This window comes from Hyperolius riggenbachi, chromosome 1 (assembly GCF_040937935.1).
Source record: "Hyperolius riggenbachi isolate aHypRig1 chromosome 1, aHypRig1.pri, whole genome shotgun sequence".
NCBI classification, from domain to species: domain Eukaryota; kingdom Metazoa; phylum Chordata; class Amphibia; order Anura; family Hyperoliidae; genus Hyperolius; species Hyperolius riggenbachi.
Genome location: NC_090646.1, coordinates 255,017,313 through 255,039,176, shown reverse-complemented (window position 1 = coordinate 255,039,176; position 21,864 = coordinate 255,017,313). Strand labels below are relative to the sequence as shown.

Here is a 21,864-nt window from a genome sequence, read left to right as displayed (position 1 = left end):
GTATCTAAGAAAGGAAATAATACCTGCATAAGAGTCTGATGCAGAACTTCCACTTCTATCAAACACAATTGGAGAAATACCTCTAGCCCTTTTCCTTTCCTTCTTTTTCTCATCTAGAAAATATGTAAAAAAATAATGTAAGCATGGCAGGGGGTCTCTAACTGCTCCAATAGCCTAGCTCCAATCTAGCAGCTTTTCTAATCCATCAAAGGAAACGAAAGAGAATTCATAAAATGAAAAAAACTGAAAACCTCATTAGTAACTACAAAGGGTTTCTGCAGTTACTGTTAACCATTCAACTAATGCTTATGAGAAAACACATAACATGACACAAAGCTTCTTTTTCAAAATATCAATGATCTCCAATCATCACCTATGCCTATGTTAAAATGCATTTGGAATCTAAACGACAACCATAGCAAATAAAAGAGCAAACTCAATGCAGAGAAAAGAAAAAATGGCTAAAAGAGAGATCAAAGAAGCCAAGTAAAAGAAAAACCCAACCTTACTATAAATTTTGAAATTCTATACCAAATACTCATGCACCCCCGACAGGTAATTATGACCACATTGAAGTATCTGGAGCAAAAGGATGAAAAGGGATTCAAACAATTACCGTAGGTTAAACTGCAACTCCTAAACTTATGATTTAGGGCTGGATCACTCGAACAGCTCCTGGCGGCTCGCCTGACAGTTTGTCGTCACTCTAAAGGCTCATACACACATCAGACTATAGTCTTTGGAAAATGAAAGATCACAGACCAATCTTACCACCCTTTATGTAGTATGAGAGCCATACTCTACACAGTCTTTTCTATGGAGCTGAACTCCCCATCAGAAAAAAAAATCTTTGCAAGATGCTGCACACACAGATGCTGTACAGACACAAAAGATCAGTATCTGCAAAAGATCTGTTCCTGCCAAAAATCCATTCCTGAAAATTGCAATGATAGTCTATGAGGTCTGCAGATTATCATACACACATGATTTAACTGACATTCATCTGCAGATCAGACAATCATCTGCAGATCTGAAAATCCATCCTGGTGGATCTGATCTGCAGATTAATGTCAGTTAAATCATGTGTGTATGATGATCTGCAGATCTCATAGACTATCATTGCAATTTGCAGGAATCGATTTTTGGCAGGAACAGATCTTTTGCAGCTACTGATCTTTTGTGTCTGTACAGCATCTGTGTGTGCAGCATCTTGCAAAGATTTTTTTCTGATGTGGAGTTCAGCTCCATAGAAAAGATTGTGTAGAGTATGGCTCTCATACTACATGACGGGTGGTAAGATTGGTCTGTGATCTTTCATTTTCCAAAGACTATGGTCTGATGTGTGTATGTGGCCTTAGAACCATGGGGCAATAGAATGCAGCTGTAAACGCTGCTGGTTCCAGAAGCTACATGTAGCATTTAGGAAAACTCGACTCCAGCATTTGAGCTATTGACAATAAATGACATGAGATGAACACTCCCATTCATCTCAATTACAACGTGGCCGATCCTAAATGGTAAAGGACAGGGACAATCGCCAGCAGCTGTCCATCTGAACAAACCCTGACTTCATTTCCAAGTCATTATGGAGTAAGCCTAATAAAAGATCCTAATACTTTCATAATACAGTGGAAGACAACTGTTTGAGCAAATAATTAACTTTACTCCCTGCAAGATGGCTACGCTTTGTTCCATAACATCCTGGATCTTGTGTATAACCTTTTCTGATGACTGTCTAAACCTTGCTGGTTTCACACACAGAATGCTAAACTTTCTGAATCCTAGCAAGAGAATGATAAAATTATGCAAGAAAGAAAAACCTTTACAAACAATTTTCTGAGTAAGGTACTGGTTTGCTTTCTAGGTGCTGAAAAGATACACTAAGGCCTGGTGCACACCAAAAAACGCTAGCAGATCCGCAAAATGCTAGCAGATTTTGAAACGCTTTTTCTTATTTTTCTGTAGCGTTTCAGCTAGCATTTTGCGGTTTTGTGAAGCGTTTTTGGTGTAGCAGATTTCATGTATTGTTACAGTAAAGCTGTTACTGAACAGCTACTGTAACAAAAAACGCCTGGCAAACCGCTCTGAAGTGCCGTTTTTCAGAGCGGTTTGCGTTTTTCCTATACTTAACATTGAGGCAGAAACGCATCCGCAATCCAAAATCTGCAGCAGCCCGGGAGTATGCGTTTCTGCAAAACGCCTCCCGCTCTGGTGTGCACCAGCCCATTGAAATACATTACCCTAGCGGATCCGCACCCGCAAGCGGATCGCAAACCGAAGCCGAAACGCTCTGGTGTGCACTAGGCTGGGAATCGAGCGGCGGCGAGATCGGACCTGTCGGATCTTATCAACCGATAGGTTACATCGGCACGTGTGTACCTACCTTAAAGGGGAACTGAAGTAAGAGGTATACGGAGGCTGCCATATTTATTTCCTTTTAATCAATACCAGTTGCCTGGCAGCCCCGCTGGTCTATTTCTCTGCAGTAGTGTCTGAATAACACCAGAAACAAGCATGCAGCTAGTCTTGTCAGATCTGACTTTAAAGTCTGAAACACCTGATCTGCTGCATGCTTGTTCAGGGGCTATGGCTAATAGTATTAGAGGCAGAGGATCAGCAGGGCTGCCAGGCAACTGGTATTGCTTAAAAGAAAATAAACATGACAGCCTCAATATACCTTTCTCTTCAGTTCCCCTTTAAGGCCCATTGTGCTAATAGGACATTATGAATCCACTGACCACTGTACCACAGTTAACACTTTTATATCTTTGCTTGGACTTGGGTTACGTCTAATCCTAGATGACCATTAGTGACACAAATGCTATTTATTATTCAATAGCTGTGCAGAGATTATCACCTTAGCTTCATTGCTACAAACAGCTATGCAGTAGTGCACAAACAGCGCCGGATAAATCCAGGACTCCCATTCAGACTGCACGCGTTTCCAGCCGCGTTTTGGAAACGCGTGCAGGAGGAAGACACGCACTACATCAGACAGTGCACTGTCTGATGTTCACACTGCATGCGTTCCGGACCTGTGCGGTCCGGGAACGCACGCTACACGCAGATTTTGACAAAACGCGCGGCTGACGCATTCACTTTTCAGTGATCGGATCAGCCACGCAACGCACACAAACGCGGATGGCGTGCGTTCGTACGCGTTGTGGTCCGCACGCATGGTCATCCGCATTTTGTGATCTGAACGGGCCCTAGATTACAGCAATAGTGACATGTTGCGATGTGTTGTGACAGATAACTCAATTCGCATTGCACTGTAATGCACTTTTACATCAGTGCATTAGCAGTGCAGTTCAGCATAACATGCGAGTTAACTGTGGCAGGGAACTGTATTGTATGCTTCACTGCATGCGTCGCACTGCACATATAATGGGCAATGCGACTTTTACTCTCCATTGCGATCCTGCTTTTGCATTATTTTTAATGCCCCACTGAACGCAGCCTAACTTCAGTTTTTCTCCAATTGAGGTCAGTGGAGCCAACTCGTATCCATTTTCAGCTGGGTGCTGAATAATACTGTCTATGGAATTTAAGATTAATTTGTCTACCACTGGTCCACAAACTTTACAATGCAACTCAAGAGTTGTATGGGGCAATTCTTTTCTGCATGCACGTTACAGGGTGTTATATGCGCAATGAACTGCATGCAACTACTTCATACAGCAAGGCACTGCGCATGTGTAAACTACAACAAAAAAAGGGTCTATGGGCTTGCATTTTCTGGAAAACATGCAACAATGTGCACATTACACGAAGAGTATTAACCACTTACCGACCGCCCACTGCACAGGGGCGACCGGAAAGTGGATCCCGCAAGGACCAGCTCATGCCCAGAGGCGGCGGTCCTTTTAGGGGCGTGACGCGATCCTCCGCCGGTGCCTGGCTCCGCCCCCTCGCGCTGTTTCCCGCCGGCCGTTCGGAAGCGCCGGCGGGTTACTAGCACCCGGATCGCCGCATACAAAGTGTATAATACACTTTGTAATGTATACACAGTGCATTATACAGGCTGCCTCCTGTCCTGGTGGTCCCAGTGACCGAGGGACCACCAGGGCAGGCTGCAGCCACCCTAGTCTGCACCCAAGCACACTGATTTCCCCCCCCCCCCCTGCCCCCTGATCGCCCACAAGCACCCCTCAGACCACCCCCCCCCCCCGCCTACCCCCCAGACCACTGTTTGCACCCAATCACCCCCCTAATGCCCCATCAATCACTCCCTGTCACCATCTGTCAACGCTATTTTTTTTTTATTCCCTAAACTGCCCCCTGCTCCCTCCTGATCACCCCCCCCCCACCCCTCAGATTCTCCTCAGACCCCCGTGTACTGTATGAATCAATCACCCCCTGTCACTGCCACCCATCAATCAGCCCCTAACCTGCCCCTTCCGGGCAATCTGATCACCCACCCACACCAATAGATCGCCCGCAGATCCGACGTCAGATCACCTCCCAAGTGCAGTGTTTACATCTGTTCCCTACCCTAAACACCCACTAATTACCCATCAATCACCCCCTATCACCACCTGTCACTGTTACCCATCAGATCAGACCCTAATCTGCCCCTTGCGGACACCCAATCACCTGCCTACACGCTCAGATTGCCCTCAGACCCCCCTTATCAATTCGCCAGCGCAATATTTACATATGTTCTTCCCTGTAATAACCCACTGATCACCTGTCAATCACCCATCAATCACCCCGTCACTGCCACCCATCAATCACCCCCTGTCACTGCCACCCATCAATCAGCCCCTAACCTGCCCCTTGCGGGCAATCTGATCATCCACACCAATAGATCGCCCGCAGAACCGACGTCAGATCACCTCCCAAATGCAGTGTTTACATCTGTTCTCTACCCTAAACACCCACTAATTACCCATCAATTACCCCCTGTCACTGCTACCTATCAGATTAGACCCCTATCTGCCCCTAGGGCACTCAATCACCCGCCCACACCCTCAGAACGCCCTCAGACCCCAGCCCTGATCACCTCGCCAGTGCATTGCTTGCATCTATTCCCCCCTCTAATCACACTTTGAGACACCCATCAATCACCTCCTGTCACACCCTAGCACACCTACCCATCAGATCAGGCCCTAATTTGCCCCCTGTGGGCTCCTGATCACTCGGCCAAACCCTCAGATCCCCCTCAGACCCCCTTCCGATCACCTCCCCAGTGCATTGATTGCATCTATTTTCCCCTCTAACCACCCCCTGAGACACCCATCAATCACCTCCTGTCACCCCCTAGCACTCCTATCCATCAGATCAGGCCCAATACAACCTGCCATCTAAAAGGCCACCCTGCTTATGACCGGTTCCACAAAATTCGGCCCCTCATAGACCACCTGTCATCAAAATTTGCAGATGCTTATACCCCTGAACAGTCATTTTGAGACATTGGTTTCCAGACTACTCACGGTTTTGGGCTCGTAAAATGCCAGGGCGGTATAGGAACCCCACAAGTGACCCCATTTTAGAAAAAAAGACACCCCAAGGTATTCTGTTAGGTGTATGACAAGTTCATAGAAGATTTTATTTTTTTGTCAAACGTTAGCGGAAATTGATTTTTTTTTTTTTTTTCCACAAAGTGTCATTTTTCACTAACTTGTGACAATGAGTATCCTCAAAAACCGGCACCATACGAAGTATTATAGCTCAATTACTTTATTCTGTCATCCAATCGCAACATGTTGCGATTGGATGACAGAATAAAGTAATTGAGCTATAATACTTCGTATGGTGCCGGTTTTTGAGGATACTCATTGCTGTGGCCCCTTGGTACTGGGGTGTAACCGAGGCACACTTTACTTTGAAGCCAATATTGGTGCTCCTGGATCTGTGCGTTTCTATACTAACTTGTGACAAAAAATAAAATCTTCTATGAACTCGCTATACACCTAACAGAACACCTTGGGGTGTCTTCTTTCTAAAATGGGGTCACTTGTGGGGTTCCTATACTGCCCTGGCATTTTAGGGGCCCTAAACCGTGAGGAGTAGTCTAGAAAACAAATGCCTCAAAATGACCTGTGAATAGGACGTTGGGCCCCTTAGCGCACCTAGGCTGCAAAAAAAGTGCCACACATGTGGTACCGCCGTACTACGGAAAAGTAGTATAATGTGTTTTGGGGTGCATTTTTACACATACCCATGCTGAGTGGGAGAAATATCTCTGTAAATGGACAACTGTGTGTAAAAAAAAAAATCAAACAATTGTCATTTACAGAGATATTTCTCCCACCCAGCTTGGGTATGTGTAAAAATAAACCCCAAAACACATTATACTACTTCTCGTGAGTACGGCGGTACCACGTGTGGCACCTTTTTACACTTTAAGTGCACTAAGGGGCCCAAAGTCCAATGAGTACCTTTAGGATTTCACAGGTCATTTTGCGACATTTGGTTTCAAGACTACTCCTCACGGTTTAGGGCCCCTAAAATGCCAGGGCAGTATAGGAACCCCACAAATGACCCCATTCTAGAAAGAAGACACCCAAAGATATTCCGTTAGGAGTATGGTGAGTTCATAGAAGATTTTAATTTTTTGTCACAAATTAGCGGAAAATGACACTGTGAAAAAAAACATTTAAAATCAATTTCCGCTAACTTGCGACAAAAAATAAAATCTTCTATGAACTTGCCATACACCTAACGGAATACCTTGGGTGTCTTCTTTCTAAAATGGGGTCATTAGTGGGGTTCCTATACTGCCCTGGCATTTTAGGGGCCCTAAACCGTGAGGAGTAGTCTTGAAACAAAAATGACCTGTGAAATCCTAAAGTTACTCATTGGATTTTGGGCCCCTTAGCGCAGTTAGGGTGCAAAAAAGTGCCACACATGTGGTATCGCCGTACTTGGGAGAAGTAGTATAATGTGTTTTGGGGTGTATTTTTACACATACCCATGCTGAGTGGGAGAAATCTCTGTAAATGGACAACTGTGTGTAAAAAAAAATTCAAACAATTGTCATTTACAGAGATATTTCTCCCACCCAGCATGGGTATGTGTAAAAATACACCCCAAAACACATTATACTACTTCTCCTGAGTACGGCAATACCACGTGTGGCACTTTTTGCAGCCTAACTGCGCTAAGGGGCCCAAAGTCCAATAAGCACCTTTAGGCTTTACAGGGGTGCTTACAAATTAGCACCCCCCAAAATGCCAGGACAGTAAACACACCCCACAAATGACCCCATTTTGGAAAGTAGACCCTTCAAGGTATTCAGAGAGGAGCATAGTGAGTCCGTGGCAGAGTTCATTTTTTTTTGTCACAAGTTAGCAGAAATGGAAACTTTTTTTTTCTTTTCTTGTCACAAACTGTCATTTTCCGCTAACTTGTGACAAAAAATAATATCTTCTATGAACTCACCATGCCTCTCAGTGAATACTTTGGGATGTCTTCTTTCCAAAATGGGGTCAGTTGGGGGGTATTTATACTATCCTGGAATTCTAGCCCCTCATGAAACATGTCAGGTGGTCAGAAAAGTCAGAGATGCTGGAAAATGGGAAAATTCACTTTTTGCACCATAGTTTGTAAATGCTATAACTTTTACCCAAACCAATGAATATAGGCTGAATGGGGTTTTTTTTCCCTCAAAAACATGTTTGTCCACATTTTTCGTGCTGCATGTATACAGAAATTTTACTTTATTTGAAAAATGTCAGCACATAGTTAAAAAAATCATTTTTTTGACAAAATTCATGTGTTTTTTGATGAATATTATAAAACGTAAAAATCGCAGCAGCAATCAAATAGCACCTAAAGAAAGCTTTATTAGTGACAAGAAAAGGAGCCAAAATTCATTTAGGTAGTAGGTTGTATGAGCGAGCCATAAACCGTGAAAGCTGCAGTGGTCTGAATGGAAAAAAAGTGCCTGGTCCTCAAGTGGTTAAAATGACGCGCGTGAACTTGGGCTGAATTCACACTATGTACTCACTATGTATTTGTAAAATCTGTACACAGTAGAGTACTGGCTTGCTTACCTACTGTATTACAGGCCCATGTGCGTTTGTGTAACCATGTATGGTAGCGTACTGCAATGTGTTGCACATCTTAATGCGCAAGGTCCATAGAGATAAACAGGCAATAAGATAATGTATTTGCTGTACCACGCACAGTGTAAACTACATTATAGGTGTTACTTTGTATGCAATAAACAACGCGCAAACAAAACAAGACAAAACTAAAAACTGGAAGATGCCAGGAAAAGAGGTCCGTGCTACAACTAAGGTTAGATAAACTGGGTTTATTTAGTCTAGAGAAAAGACGCCTTAGAGGGGATCTAATTAACATGTATAAATACATCAGAGGGTAATATAATAGCTTGGTGGATGAGCTTTTTGTCCCTAGGCCTTCTCAAAGGACTAGAGGACATGATCTGCGCATGGAGGAAAAACGTTTTAGCCATTTATTTAGGAAAGGGTTCTTTACACTAAGAGTGATTAAAGGGAACCAGGGAGGAATGGAGCCTGAAAATAGAAAAAAGCTCTTATACATACCTGGGGCTTCTTCCAGCCCCATAAGCCTGGATCGCGCCCACGCCGCCATCCTCCGCTTCCTCTATCGCCGCTACCGGGTCCCGTCACTTCCGGCGGACGCGGGCAATTGTCCGCATCACAGGGGCTCCCTCCATACCCTTACGTATGCGGCTGCGCAGTATGCAGCTGCACGCGTAGGTATATGGAGGAGCCGATGTGATGCGGAGAATTGGCCACGTCCGCCGGCCGACTGGCGGTAATGACGGGACCCGGTACTGGCGGATCCAAGCAGCTTAGGACGGCGGCGTGGGAGCGATTTGTGCGTATGGGGCTGGAGGAAGCCCCAGGTATGTATAAAAGCCTTTCGGTTATCCTCTTTGGTTCTCTTTAAGATGTGGAATGCATTGCCACAGGAAGTAGTTATGGCAAATTCTATACCTGCATTTAAAGGGGGCTTAGATGCTTTCCTTGCGTTGAAAGACATCCATGGCTACAATTACTAGGTAATGCCCAGTGATGTTGATCCAGGGATTTTATCTGATTGCCAACTGGATCCTCTGGATCAACAGGGATATGTGAGGGAGCAGGCTGGTGTTGTACTTAGTTTTCTGGTTGAACTTGATGGACGTATGTCTTTTTTCAACCCATATAACTATGCAACTATGTTTACCAAACCGACTGATGTTTTTTCAATTGCACTGAAAAATAAATGGCCAGCAACACATTTGCATTAAAGGAATGTGGTAGCCATGTGTTGTGAAAGAAGCCAGAATGTGCATAGTACTGCATTAGGGATCACTATACTGTGCCCCATGCCTGGAAGCAATTTGCTTAGATTAATATTCCAAGTGATGGTACTCAAAACAAAGACAATCCATACTCAGTAACTTTCTACTAGTAAAAATGTATTTTGTCTGCAAAGGCAACATCTTCTCAAATTACTGTAAACACGTTGACTGGAAAAGTTGCAGGTTTTTCAGCAAAATGATACTTCAGTAGTGGTAAGTTCCAGGTCCTCTTCTAGACCTCCATTGCTGCCCAGGACCCTCTTCTTGAGGCCAAGCTCCTGTCAGTGTACAGGCTTATCTGCACTGGGCATGTGCAAGTAAGCTCAGCGCACGCCCAGTAGAAAGACATGCTTGTGAGCATAGGAATTAACTGGATAAGCTCATACACTGTGGGGGGAGTGCGGCCATGAGAGGCATATTTGACAAGCTCTTGTCAAACATGTCTAAAGGGATCCAGCACTAGAATGGTGGGGTGTAAGAGGATCAGGGAAGCCTCTGGAGTCTGGACTATCCAGAGGATTCCATCTACTGACGTAAGCATCTCATTTTTATTAACATTTTACTTCAGGTCCACTTAAAAATGTTATATTTTCATGGGAAGGGCACATGGCTTGAAACATGAGGAGAAAAACTGATGAGATAAACAACTGTATTTATCCTCCCAAAATGACTTTCAGGTATCCCAAAGTTTTATTTTCTATTTAAATCTACTTTTTAAGTTTTTACTGTTTCAGTGCCTCAGCTCACTGACATTCATTGAAGTATGCCAGCTAAAATCTAGTAAGTACTGACCTAGTTGTTTGCTTGGCTCTGTACATACACATGTCTATCTCATCCTGTCACATCACCTCCTGTATCTTTTAAGCTCTTCACTGGCCAGAACGATGAAGGCCCCAGCATGATGATTAACAGAATGAGAAAATGATACACAAAGCTACAGAACTAGATTTTGGTTGGAAAAAAACAAAAAAGGCCTCCCGACTAAAGCATGGGAGGGAAATAGAAGCTGCAATAATCATTTTTAAACAAATACCAGTTGCCTGGCTGACCCCATTATCCTTTGCCTCTAATTACTTTTTGCAAAGATTAGATGCATGCTTGTTTCAGGTGTGTGAGGTTCAGACACTGCCGCAGCTAAAGAGATCCACAGAACTGCCAGGCAACTGGTATTTAAAAAGAAAAAAAAATGTCAGCCTCCATATAACTTTCACTTTGAGTTCCCTTTAAACAGTTATCTTCCCCATGGAGTCCATACATAACCACATCACAAACAGATTATCATCCTCTACAGGTCATACAATTTGCGGGAAATTTCTTTTTCTACATGGTGCAATATGGGTCTCCCTCTAATTATGTTTGCCAAGCACTCCATCAAACTAACTGTTCTGACCGCAAAGCTAATCCAACTGATACCACGCATGAGCTCAATTTAGCTTGGCATATGCACCCTTGTCTCTTAACAAAAAGGTGGCATTATCTGCTCCTAGATTAATTGCCAAAATCAATATGACAGTAAAAGTGTCCATACATCAAGCGACTTGGCAGTCGATCAACCATCCAATTCGATTATTATAATCGAATTGGATGAAAATTGGTACCACCAAGTGCATGCCTGACCGACAATGCGACCAATTTCAGGCCGAAAATTACTCGCATTCTCGATCGCGCATGCTGCAAGATGTTGGGCCGCCTTGCTTGATCGGGTGCACGGCAGAAACGGTGTGCAATTTCCCAACGATCGACAACCCCCCTGCCGCTGTGCCCCTCTAATGTAAATGTCCACCCGAGCCCAGTGTAAAGAAAACATTACCTCTCCGCAGCCTGTGCTTTGTCCCTCCGCTGCTCCAGCCGCATTCCACTCTTCATACACCCCCCCCCCCCCACGGTTTCCGAGTAAAGGTGCGCATGTGATATCACACACGTGCGTCCTTACTAGGAAACCACGCGGGGTGCGCATGTATGCAGAGAAGGAATCCCGGAAGTCAGTGAGGGACAAGCGGAGGTTGGGGACAGATAATGCATACTTTACACTGGGCTCGGGGGGACATTTACATTAGGGTGGCACAGCGACGGGGCGGCGGATGCAGCGCACAAGGCTGATTCCATATCGATTTCAGCATGAAATTGATCGGGAATGCGCCTGTGGTATATGGGCAGCTGACAGATCTCTCGTCTCAGATTCAATAAGAGAGAGATTTGTCTCTTAGTTGAATCTGTCCATACATCACTAGAACATACAATCGCTAGATGTATGGCTACCTTCACACTGCCAGCTTGTGGCTACAGATGCTGTGAATGATAAGTACAGCACAGTCAATCATGCCAGAAGTGGCTAGGCAGTTAGTGTAGATGAAGCCAAGAAGCACTTCTGGAGCAAACGGTTATAAAAAGCCTCATAACAGCTGTGATTCAGTAAAAGGAAATAATATTACTCATCTGAATAGATTTATTGTTTGCTAAATTTTCAGGTGCAAATTTGGTCGTTTGAGGGGAGCGTGCAACGTAGCTTCTGTATTGGAGAGATATGTTATGGCTGGGGTGGAATAGGGCATGTGGCTAGGGAAAGGCAAAAACATTTCTAGGGAGCACTCTACACAGGCAAGCCCCTTTTCACATAGTTTCTTACTGAACCAGAGATGGTTCACTACCGCTTATTTATACTTACCCCAGGGCTTACTCCAGTCCTATGAACCACGCAAAGTCCCCTACCGTCCTCCACAGCCACTCCGTTAAGCCGCTAGGACTCCCGGTAATCCAGGCAGTCGCAGCATTATGCGCATGCTGCTCGCGCACCCCTCGTTGTGCTCCCGTCCCAGGGAGCGTATTGCGAAGGTGCAGAAAAGCTCCAGGGGACTTGACCGCGGCCAAGCCATGCATGCGAAGTAGACCTCGACTGACGGCGACTAACTTGATTACCTGCAGTCGTAGCGCCAGAACGGAGGGGCTGAGGAGGATGGTGAGGGACTCAATGCTGCTCATGGGGCTTGAGGAAGCCCTGGGTAAGTATAAATTAGGCCTAGAGTACCACCTCTGGTACACTTTAAAGCGGATCCGAGATGAAAAACTATAACAAGTAACTTGTCTATATATCGTATCTAAAGTTTAGATTAGATTAGATAGGTGAGGCTTGTTTAGTTTATAGGGAATTAAGGTGGCCATACACTGGTCGATGTGCCATTAGATCGACCAGCTGACAGATCCCTATCTGATCGAATCTGATCAGATAGGGATCGTATGGCTGCCTTTACTGCAAACAGATTGTGAATCGATTTCAGCCTGAAACCGATCACAATCTGTTCAGCTGCTCCTGCCGCCTGTCCCCCCCCCCGTATACATTACCTGAGGCTGGCTCCCGGGCGTCTTCTCCGCACTGCACCGCACCGCTGTTCTTGCTCCATCCCGGCGCTTCCTGTGTTACTCCGTGACCAGGAAGTTCAAATAGAGCGCCCTCTATTTCAACTTCCTGGTCACCGGAGTGACACAGGAAGTATAAGCGTACACTGGGACATGCGGAAATGCGGTGCAGCGAGGAGAAGAGGACCCCGGAGCCAGCTTCAGGTAATGTATACATGCTCGGATCGGGCCCGAATCGTACGCCGCAAGCGACGCGCTCCTACTGCCGGGCGATCGAGGGTAATTTCCCGCACGGCGCGATCGACGGTCCGATCCGATTTCGGGAGGGAATCGGATCGGCGGGTGCGTTTAGCGCAAGCGATTGGCAGCAGATCCGATCCCAGGATCGGATCTGCTGTCGAAACGGCCGTCAATCGAGCCAGTGTATGGCCTGCTTTAGAGTAATAAAACACAACAAAAAAAAGTATTTGGCTTGAAGAATGCCCTATAAACTGTATGAAAGGAACAATTATGCAATGAGTAAAAGTTTATCTCGGATCCACTTTAAGGGCCTGGACACTAAAAACATTCATATGGGAGCATACAACCATGAGTGAATAATGAAGCCTAATTTTAAAGAAAACCTGTAACGGAAAAAACCTCCCCTGGGGGTGCTCACCTCGGGTGGGGGAAGCCTCCGGATCCTATTGAGGCTTCCCCCGTCCTCCTTGGTCCCACGGCAGCAGCGATAAAGCTCCCATGAACAGCGGGGATGTAAGATAATATTTACGTTCCCGGCTCCAGCGCAGGCGCAGTATCAGCTCTCTGCTTGGAGATAGGTGGAAATAGCCAATCGCTGTCGGGCCGCTCTACAGCGCAGGCGCAAGTCACCTGCGCAGTAGAGCGGACCACACGGAGATCGGCTATTTTCACCTATCTCCGTGCGGAGAGCTGCAACAGCGCCCCCGCTGAAGCCAGGAAAGGTAAATAAATCCGTGCTTGTCAAGGGAGGATTCCGGGACACTTCTGGGGAGCCAGCGTCGGACTGTATGCAGCTACAGGGGAGGGGCAAGCCTCATTGGGACTCTGAGGCTTCCCCCTCCCGAGATGAGTACCCCCCAAAGGAACTTATTTTTGTCACAGATTCTCTTTAATGGATTTAAAGCCAAGCATTGCCACCAAATTAAAAATATCACTTAGGCCAGTACAAACTGTACATTACGTTAAAAGCAAAAGTGAACGGAAGTGTAACTAGCTCGCTACAAAATGTGCTCTTTCCAAATAGTTATTTTACTGCAGATGGACAGGAAAGCCCAACTCAGTTGCCAACCTCTTTCTAGGCTTCATAAGCACTTGGATTTTTTTTTTTCTTTATTTAACTTTAGTGCCCACATTTTGGCCTTGGCCTCTGTTCATCCATATAAAAGAAGTAGTCAAGTAGAATAATACAAAAATTAAAAACAGTTCTGCAAGATGATACCTAGGGCATTCAAGTCCAAGATTTACTAGGCTCCGTTAGTTTAAAAAAAAATTAATAAATAACCCGTAATAAAACAGTGACTTAAGACATGCAAACAACATACCTGATATATCAGAGCCAGAACCGGAACGAATAGAGTCTCCATCTGAAAAGGAGGCAGAGTCTGATTCTGAGTCACTGGCCTCACTGCGGGTATCATAGTCATTTCCTTCTCGCTGCTCTCTTTCATGTTCTTGTTCATATTCCTCTTCCTCCTCCTCACCTTCCTCCTCCTCTTCAGCCTCCTCACCCTCATCTTCCTCATCTTCCATACCTTCTTCATTCTCACTGTTATTTCCTTGTTCTTCATCAGAAGAATCACTGCTGCCACTGTCCCTCTCAGATCCATAGTCCTCAGAGTTGCCATCAGATGAGCGACTTGACCTACTCGGTCTCCTGCTTGTATCTTGCCTTAATTTCTGGGTTGGAAGGTGGGGAGAGAGTGAAATACATAAAATAAATATCTCCTTTCATAAACAAATTACCATGTAAATGATAAAATATTGCAGGACTTTGCTAGGATCCATTTGCATATAGCAATTAGATACCAAAATTGGCGAAATACAAAATATACACACACACATACACACAATAGTGCTTTCAACATTATAGAGCAGTTTCCTCACCAGAAATGTTAGTGGATAGGGTGAAGCCATAGCTGGGTAGTCAAAAAGTAGGTAGGCCAATAGTGGACAGTGCCACATGTGATATTTAGAGTTCCAATGCCTTAATTTGGTAGGCCTTAGTTTGCTATAGGTTTCTAGTGCTCTTCAATGTCCCAAGATTCCAGTGTGTCATATTGAGAATGATTGCAGCAACCCCAAATCTCTCAGCTTACAGCCCCTTCTCGCTCCTTCCTGCAGACAAGCAACACATTCCGTTGCTATGTGGGTATTAGGAGGGCTCATGGATTGGCACACAGTGGGTGGGGGGAGAAAAGTGCTCTCGGCCTATACAACCTGCCAGGAAGATCGCTTGAAATACATAGAGGGGGCAGCTGTACACATGCTGGATGCCTCTGCCAAGAACAATCTAATGCAGGGGTCCCCAAACCTTTTGGGTCGGGGCCGGATCAACATACTTCAGACTGCTGGGGGCCGGAGTATACATAAAATGATGTAGAAGTCTTTGCGGGCGAGACAGTGAAGCATACCCAGGTGACAACCTGCAGTGGACAGCAGTGCCACCTGATGTGGAATTTGAATGGAAACCAGCGAATTACTGTTTTCTACCGTCAATGTGAATGGGTGGTGCCAGCACTGCTAGTCTATATGCGGACCACCAATATTTAAAGATGTAGCTGACTGCATCTATAAGTAATACATTTTATGTATGGGGGCCAGTAGAAAAGCCTCAGGGGGCCACATTCGGCACGCGGGCCTTAGTTTGAGGACCACTGATCTAATGTATGTGCGAGGCTTTAGACCACCAGTGACTGCTGCCTTTTTTTTTTTTAGATTATTTATTTAGGAAAGGATTTTCAAATAAGTACAATCACAGGTGCAAACAATACAAATTTGTCATCAGTAACATATACAGTATAATCATATAACGACCACAGGTATGAGTGAACGCATAAGAGTTTAGTCAACACAGGTGCATTACTATTGATCTCAAAGTCCGTGTAACAAGCTCAGTCTATCTGATGATATTAAAGCGGAACTGTAAATCCCTGTAATTACTTGGGGCTTCCTTAAGCCACCAGCCGCCGCAAGAGCCTCCGTTCTCCCGCGCCAGCTACTTTCGTTACCGCTGACTTGCAAGCCGACGGCAACTGCGCCTGCGCGCCCCGGGCTACGTGAAGCTTTCTTCGCATTCCTGCGTGCAATAGCATCCTGCGCTAATAGCACAGGACGCTATAGCAGGCGGGAATGCGAAGAAAGCTTCGCATAGCCCGGGGCACACAGGCGCAGTATATCGACAGTGGTAACGAAAGTAGCTGGCACGGGAGAACGGATGCTCATGCAGGACGGCTGCTGGGAGCTTCAGGAAGCCCTAGGTAAGTGAAACTGTTTTTTTTACAGGAATTTACAGTTCCGCTTTAAGTCCTTTTTCTTTTCTTTTTTTTCCTTCTCTATCTCAAGAGAAGGAAAAAGGTGGAAAAGAGAATCAGATAAATGAAGGAAAATAAAAAGGAGAAGCTCGCCGAGAGCCCCGGCTCCACTTGCGCTTAAGAGAAGGAAGATAGCGCAGTGGCCAAAGAGACACCCCAGCTAAACCCATAGCAAAATACATCTATTGTATGACCAAGGTACATCGTTGTGTGATCAACGTGAAGGGATAAGAGGAAAGAGGCAGTCACACTGCTGACATATTTGCATTGTGACACTCATATGGCCCAGAAAGTCAGCAGGGAGTACCACCCAGCAAAAAGGGAAGAACAAAGAACAGTGTCTATAATGACTATGGTGTGGAACAACTCAAAGCACAGCTGAAGTATAAGGGGCATGGTAGTGTGTAGAGATTAGGCCACCAAATTCAGAGGTAAGCAGTTAAGTTGTCTCCCACAGAAGTGCACTCGGTTTGCAGATCAATGAATACTGGTAATCAATAGTAGGCAAGATACCGATCCATGCAATTAGACAGACAAAATGTACACTACCCAGAGCACTGCTGGGAGACCGTTACCACACTAATTAGGAGAAACAGGCCTCATACATAGAGACAAGATAATGCTGCAATATCTACCTATATATTACTGCATTCTGTGTGTTTCATTAACCATTGAATACAGCAGTAACATTGTGATGGTACAATTTACCGCTACCTTTTACTTTTCTCAGTTAGTAACTCATAGTTGACTGGTCAAAGTATCTATAAAGCAACAATGGCTGGCACTGTTGCACAAAGAGCAGTGCATAATTCTAGGCACATGGAGGTAGTGTTCAATAGGAAAAATAAATACATCAGTAGATGCTACCATCAGCTACTGCTGGGCAACGTAAATATCGCTAACTTTTCACTGCTTCTTAGATGCAGTCTTGCTGTGCTGTAGAGCAGCTGGAGTCACATGTAGAGGCCCTGTCATTCTGACTGCTTCCAACTCTGCATACATATTTTTAAAACCATAGGGAAGCTTTATTTGGTAACTGCTTTACTTGTTCAATCTCCTAGAGAAACCACCACCAGCAAATTTTGCTTCCAACGTTTAGATAGACTATACACGTGTTAATATTATTGCTAAGTAGCACTTACCTCAGATGACATATCTGGAGTGGCAGATTTAGGCCTTCTGTCTGAATCTCTTTTCCTTGTGCTCAGTTTTTCCTGTGACCCTTTATATCCATCGCGTCCAGCGCTGCTGGTTGAAGGGTGAACTCTTCTATCGCCCTCAGGTCTTCTGCTTCTATCATGTCTAGGGAAGTCTTCATTCTTGTATTCTGCAGCTGGTTTTCCTTTAGAGGTAGCAACTTTTTTCACACTACCAGAAACTCTTTGTGGAGGAGGCCTTGCTAGGTGAGAGGACGGTTTTTGCCTCTTTGTATCTGGAGGATCCATGCGATCACTTTTTCTTTTGGATCCTTGAGCAAAGCAAAATATATAATCAGGAAAAAAAAATCTAAAAAAATCTTAACGTTACAGTCTGCTGTCTTTAGGCTTTTAAAACCTTTCTAATAAAACTGCTCTACCCATATTCTATCAATTGTATGGGCGATCACTAACAGCGGAAGCCATAAGAGAAGTTGAATCGATTACTACGGCTTAAAGCTAACCTGTGTAAAAAATAAATACATTTGTCCATATGAACCAATGGTATCCACACTGCCTCTTTAAATTGTATCTTCAGTCATAGAAGTGAGACTGTTCAGCTTACTGTACAGTCGGGCTAAAATTCCAAAAGCCTTTAACAGGTAGTGGTTTTTAAGAAAGACTGAAGTCTCCCAAAATACCCTTTTCTTGTAAAATCATCTTTAATATCAATGCCCTAACTGAAACGCTGAATCCCCGCGGCTGCACACTAACTAAATCTCCCCAAACTCCCTGTACATTGCAGGGAGCGCTTCCGTGAAGAGGCAGAGCTTTGGGCTGTAGCTCTGCCTCTACATGCATCCCTCTGCGCGGATTGCCGCCTCCGCCAGCCCCGCTCAGTCTTCCTTCACTGAGAGGGGCGGGGGAGAGGCGGAGATACGCGCGGATTGACGTGCATGGAGGCAGAGCTGCAGCCCAAAGCTCTACCTCCTTAGGGCAGCAAAATCCACGACCAAGAAAGTCGTGGATTTTTGCCCAGCAGTTTGGGGTGATTTAGTTAGAGTGGAGCCACGGGGATGTGGCGTTTCAATTAGGGCAATGATATTAAAGATGATTTCGGAGTCTCTAAACAGTTCCTACACTGGAAAGCCTGTTGAAACGTCCTATGGTATAATCTGAAAAAAGACACAAAACTACTCCTTGCACCAGATGCATGGATAGGGGCAAATATTAGTCATAGTGCCCCAATTGTCTGTGTGAGCCATTCTAATTAGAGTACCCCAGAATATGCAGTTGCAGCATACACACAGTTCACCTTTATGTGCATTGTGCCATTTGCTTTCTGGTAGGCTACCTAGCTAGATGGAGCCCTCCTCCCTCCTCTGTGCTCAGGCTATATTAAGCTGCACCCTTTACCACTATTCAGGTCTGTAGTGTGTGCAGGCAGTATTTCTGACTGTAGTACTAATCTTTTTGGGGGCAGGATGGCGTGACTGCTAAGGCAGTGGCCTCCTACACAAAGAGCTTGTGGACCTTGGCACCAGTCAGACTACCCAGGACTCTTTGGTAGCAGCAAATGGAGGAGCCATATTATCCACCACTACATCTTCTTGAAGGATGGGTGTATTTTACTGTTTGTTTTTTTGCATGCTGTACTGCAGGCCTACTCTTGGCTGATACAATCCAATGGTCCCGATTGCTCACCGAAGCATCGAGGGAGGTTGGGGGGCATTGTACACATGCTAGAATCTTGGCAGAGGTGGACGCAACTGGAAAACTTGGCGTGAACCATCTAGCTTGTATATAAGCCTCAACTATATTGTTAGAGGGGGGCACTGAGAGCCTAAAATGCTAGATGTAGTAGAGAATAGGGATGAGTGAAGATTCTTGTGAAAAGTGAGAACATCCTGCAGTAGATGGGAGGCGAGATCAAGATCTGCAGGGGGTTAACTCACCTGCCCGCCTGCATTCCAATGTGGTGTATGGTGCGTTCCATTGGCTGGCAACCGGAAGTTATGGCTCTGAACGAGGACATTTTTGACTCTGAATGCGGAAGTGTAATCCAATGGAATGCACCAAAGACCACATCAGAATGCAGGCAGCCAGGTGAGTTTACCCCAGCAGATCTTGCTCTCACCTCCCGTACACTACAGGACGCTCTCACCTTTCATAGGAGTGTTGTCGCTCATCCTAGTAGAGAATAGTACATTAACCATTTATTTCATTATGTCCCATCTGTCTGTTTTTAGCACAAATAGGGCCTTATTTGAGGAGGGAACTTCATCTCAAGTTTTTCTGAAAGTTTTTGAAGCCTGCAATGTCTACAGCAGTAGTGTAGCTAGCACTTGGGGTTTGGGCCCAAATCCCCAGCAGTGTTGCCCCAATCCTTCAATGGGACTAAACAGTCCAGCTTCAGGATCTCTAATGTGCAGCCGTCCAGAACAAGGCAGCTTGGGACATCCTTCCTTATGTGTGCGGAGGCTGTTAGCCTTGAATGGTGTGGAGGGAAACGTGCTGTACAGCACCGCAGAGTAATTCAGTGTGGTCCCGGTGCATGGGAGGCTGGAAGAAATATGTGAGTTCAAAGGGAGTATACTGTTTTTTGTTTTTTTACTTATTGGTACTGCACCAATTACCAGGGATATCAGGAGCCTATATTATATACTTGGGAAATATTTTCCCATTATGCTTGAGGCACTCTGCATTACTATACTTTGGAGGGAAACCCCACCTAATTATGCTTGAGGTACTGTTTCCTTCACATCCGCTACCCAAATTTAGGAGTAGAAAACATAACTAGGAGAGGTAATCGAGAGTCCTGACTATGAGGAGAGGTTTTGTAAGCAGCGTCACTGGCCATGTAACCAGTATTTCACATGACCAAAACACCCCCCGCACACATAAGCCAGCGTCTGCTTCAAAGCAGGGACCAGAGTATAGGTTGGTGAAGAGACGTAGGGATTGAGCAGGTTCTCTGCAGCCAAACTTTTTAATGGCAGAAAAAAATTGTAAGAATGCATAGGGCTGTAGCCTTTTCTTTAATTCACATGGGAACATTTGTATTTAACACAGGTTTGCTTTAAAGAGACTCTGTAACTTGAAAAAGATCCCCTGGGGGATACTCACCTCGGGTGGGGGGGAAGCCTCCGGATCCTAATGAGGCTTCCCACGCCGTCCTGCGTCCCACGGGGGTCTCGCTGCAGCCCTCTGAACAGCCGGCGACAGGCCCGACTGTAATTTCAATATTTACCTTTGCTGGCTCCAGCGGGGGCGCTGTGGCTGCATTCGGCTCGGAAATAGACGGAAATACCCGATCTCCGTCGGGTCCGCTCTACTGCGCAGGCGCCGGAGACTTGCGCCTGCGCAGTAGAGCGGACCCGACGGCGATCGGGTATTTCCGCCTACTTCGGAGCCGACAGCCATCAGAGCGCCTGGGCAGGAGCCAGGAAGGTAAATATTGCGTCACGGCTGTACGGAGGGCTACAGCGAGACCCCCGAGGGACGCAGGACGGCGTGGGAAGCCTCATTAGGATCCTGAGGCTTCCCCCACCCGAGGTGAGTACCCCCCAGGGGACGTTTTACCGTTACAGTTCCTCTTTAAAGAGACTAACAAAAATGTCATCCTGTTTTCTACCATCCTACAAGTTCCTAAACCTATTCTAATGTGCTCTGGCTTACTGCAGCACTTTCTACTATCACCATCTCTGTAATAAATCAGCGTATCTTTCCCGTCTACTTGTCACCCTGTGTCTGGAAGGCTGCCAACTCTTCAGTGTTGATCTGCTATGCACGCCCCCCTCCAGGCACCTCTATGCACACAGAGAGAGAGACAGAGAGTGTGAGTGTGTGTGTGTTACATTAGCCAGCTTTTCTCTGCTCTCAACTTTTACAAGCTGGATAAATCCTCTGTGAAAGGAGTCACATACTGAGGAATTACAGACACAGGCAGAGCTGTCTGCAGGAAGAAACAATCAGCCTGTAACTCTTCAGTGGGTGAGAGCTGCAGGGGGAAAGAAACACACAAATGATCCCTTGAAATTCAAAATGAAAGCTGTATACAGCCTGCTTGTGTATGGATGTATTTTCTATGTGTGAACATACTGTACATCAACCTACTTCCTATTTTGGTGGCCATTTTGTTTGTTTATAAACAAACCTTTTAAAACTGTTTTTGACTACTTCTAATGCAGCGGTGAGCGGGGAAATTGTGACAGAGGGGAATAGGAGATGTCCCCTAACGCACTGGTATGTTTACTTTTGTGCGATTTTAACAATACAGATTCTCTTTAAGCCTGGGACCCACTGACGCCGTTTTTAAGATGTTTGCATTTGCCGGCGATCGGGAAAGAGATATGGCAGTGGAACCCTATGAGGTTGGTGCTGCAACTGCACTCGGCAATCAGGATTCAAAACCACACAATCCTGCCAGGAATTGCTTGGAAATTGCCGCACTTCTGCGATTCCGCTAGTTGCAGGCGCTTTCACGATTTCACGAAAAGCGCCATAGTGGCTCCCAGTCCTGAGTGCAACTCCATGAATC

The 21,864-nt window shown here is 45.5% G+C and overlaps 1 protein-coding gene across 5 annotated transcripts in view; it reads right to left on the bottom strand.

The window, feature by feature from the left end:
* The window catches only part of YTHDC1 (YTH N6-methyladenosine RNA binding protein C1), an 87,741-nt gene that overhangs the window by 52,306 nt on the left and 13,571 nt on the right, over positions 1-21,864 (bottom strand). For 3 of the 5 annotated variants that reach the window (XM_068232994.1, XM_068233004.1, XM_068233013.1), the window contains exons 3-5: positions 17,331-17,656; positions 14,200-14,554; positions 24-113 (exon numbers count right to left, since the gene is read on the bottom strand). In XM_068232994.1, coding sequence (XP_068089095.1) covers positions 24-113; positions 14,200-14,554; positions 17,331-17,656 — 771 coding nt within the window. The remainder of the gene's footprint in view (positions 1-23; positions 114-14,199; positions 14,555-17,330; positions 17,657-21,864) is intronic. The other 2 variants (XM_068233022.1, XM_068233031.1) reach the window with 1 other exon arrangement.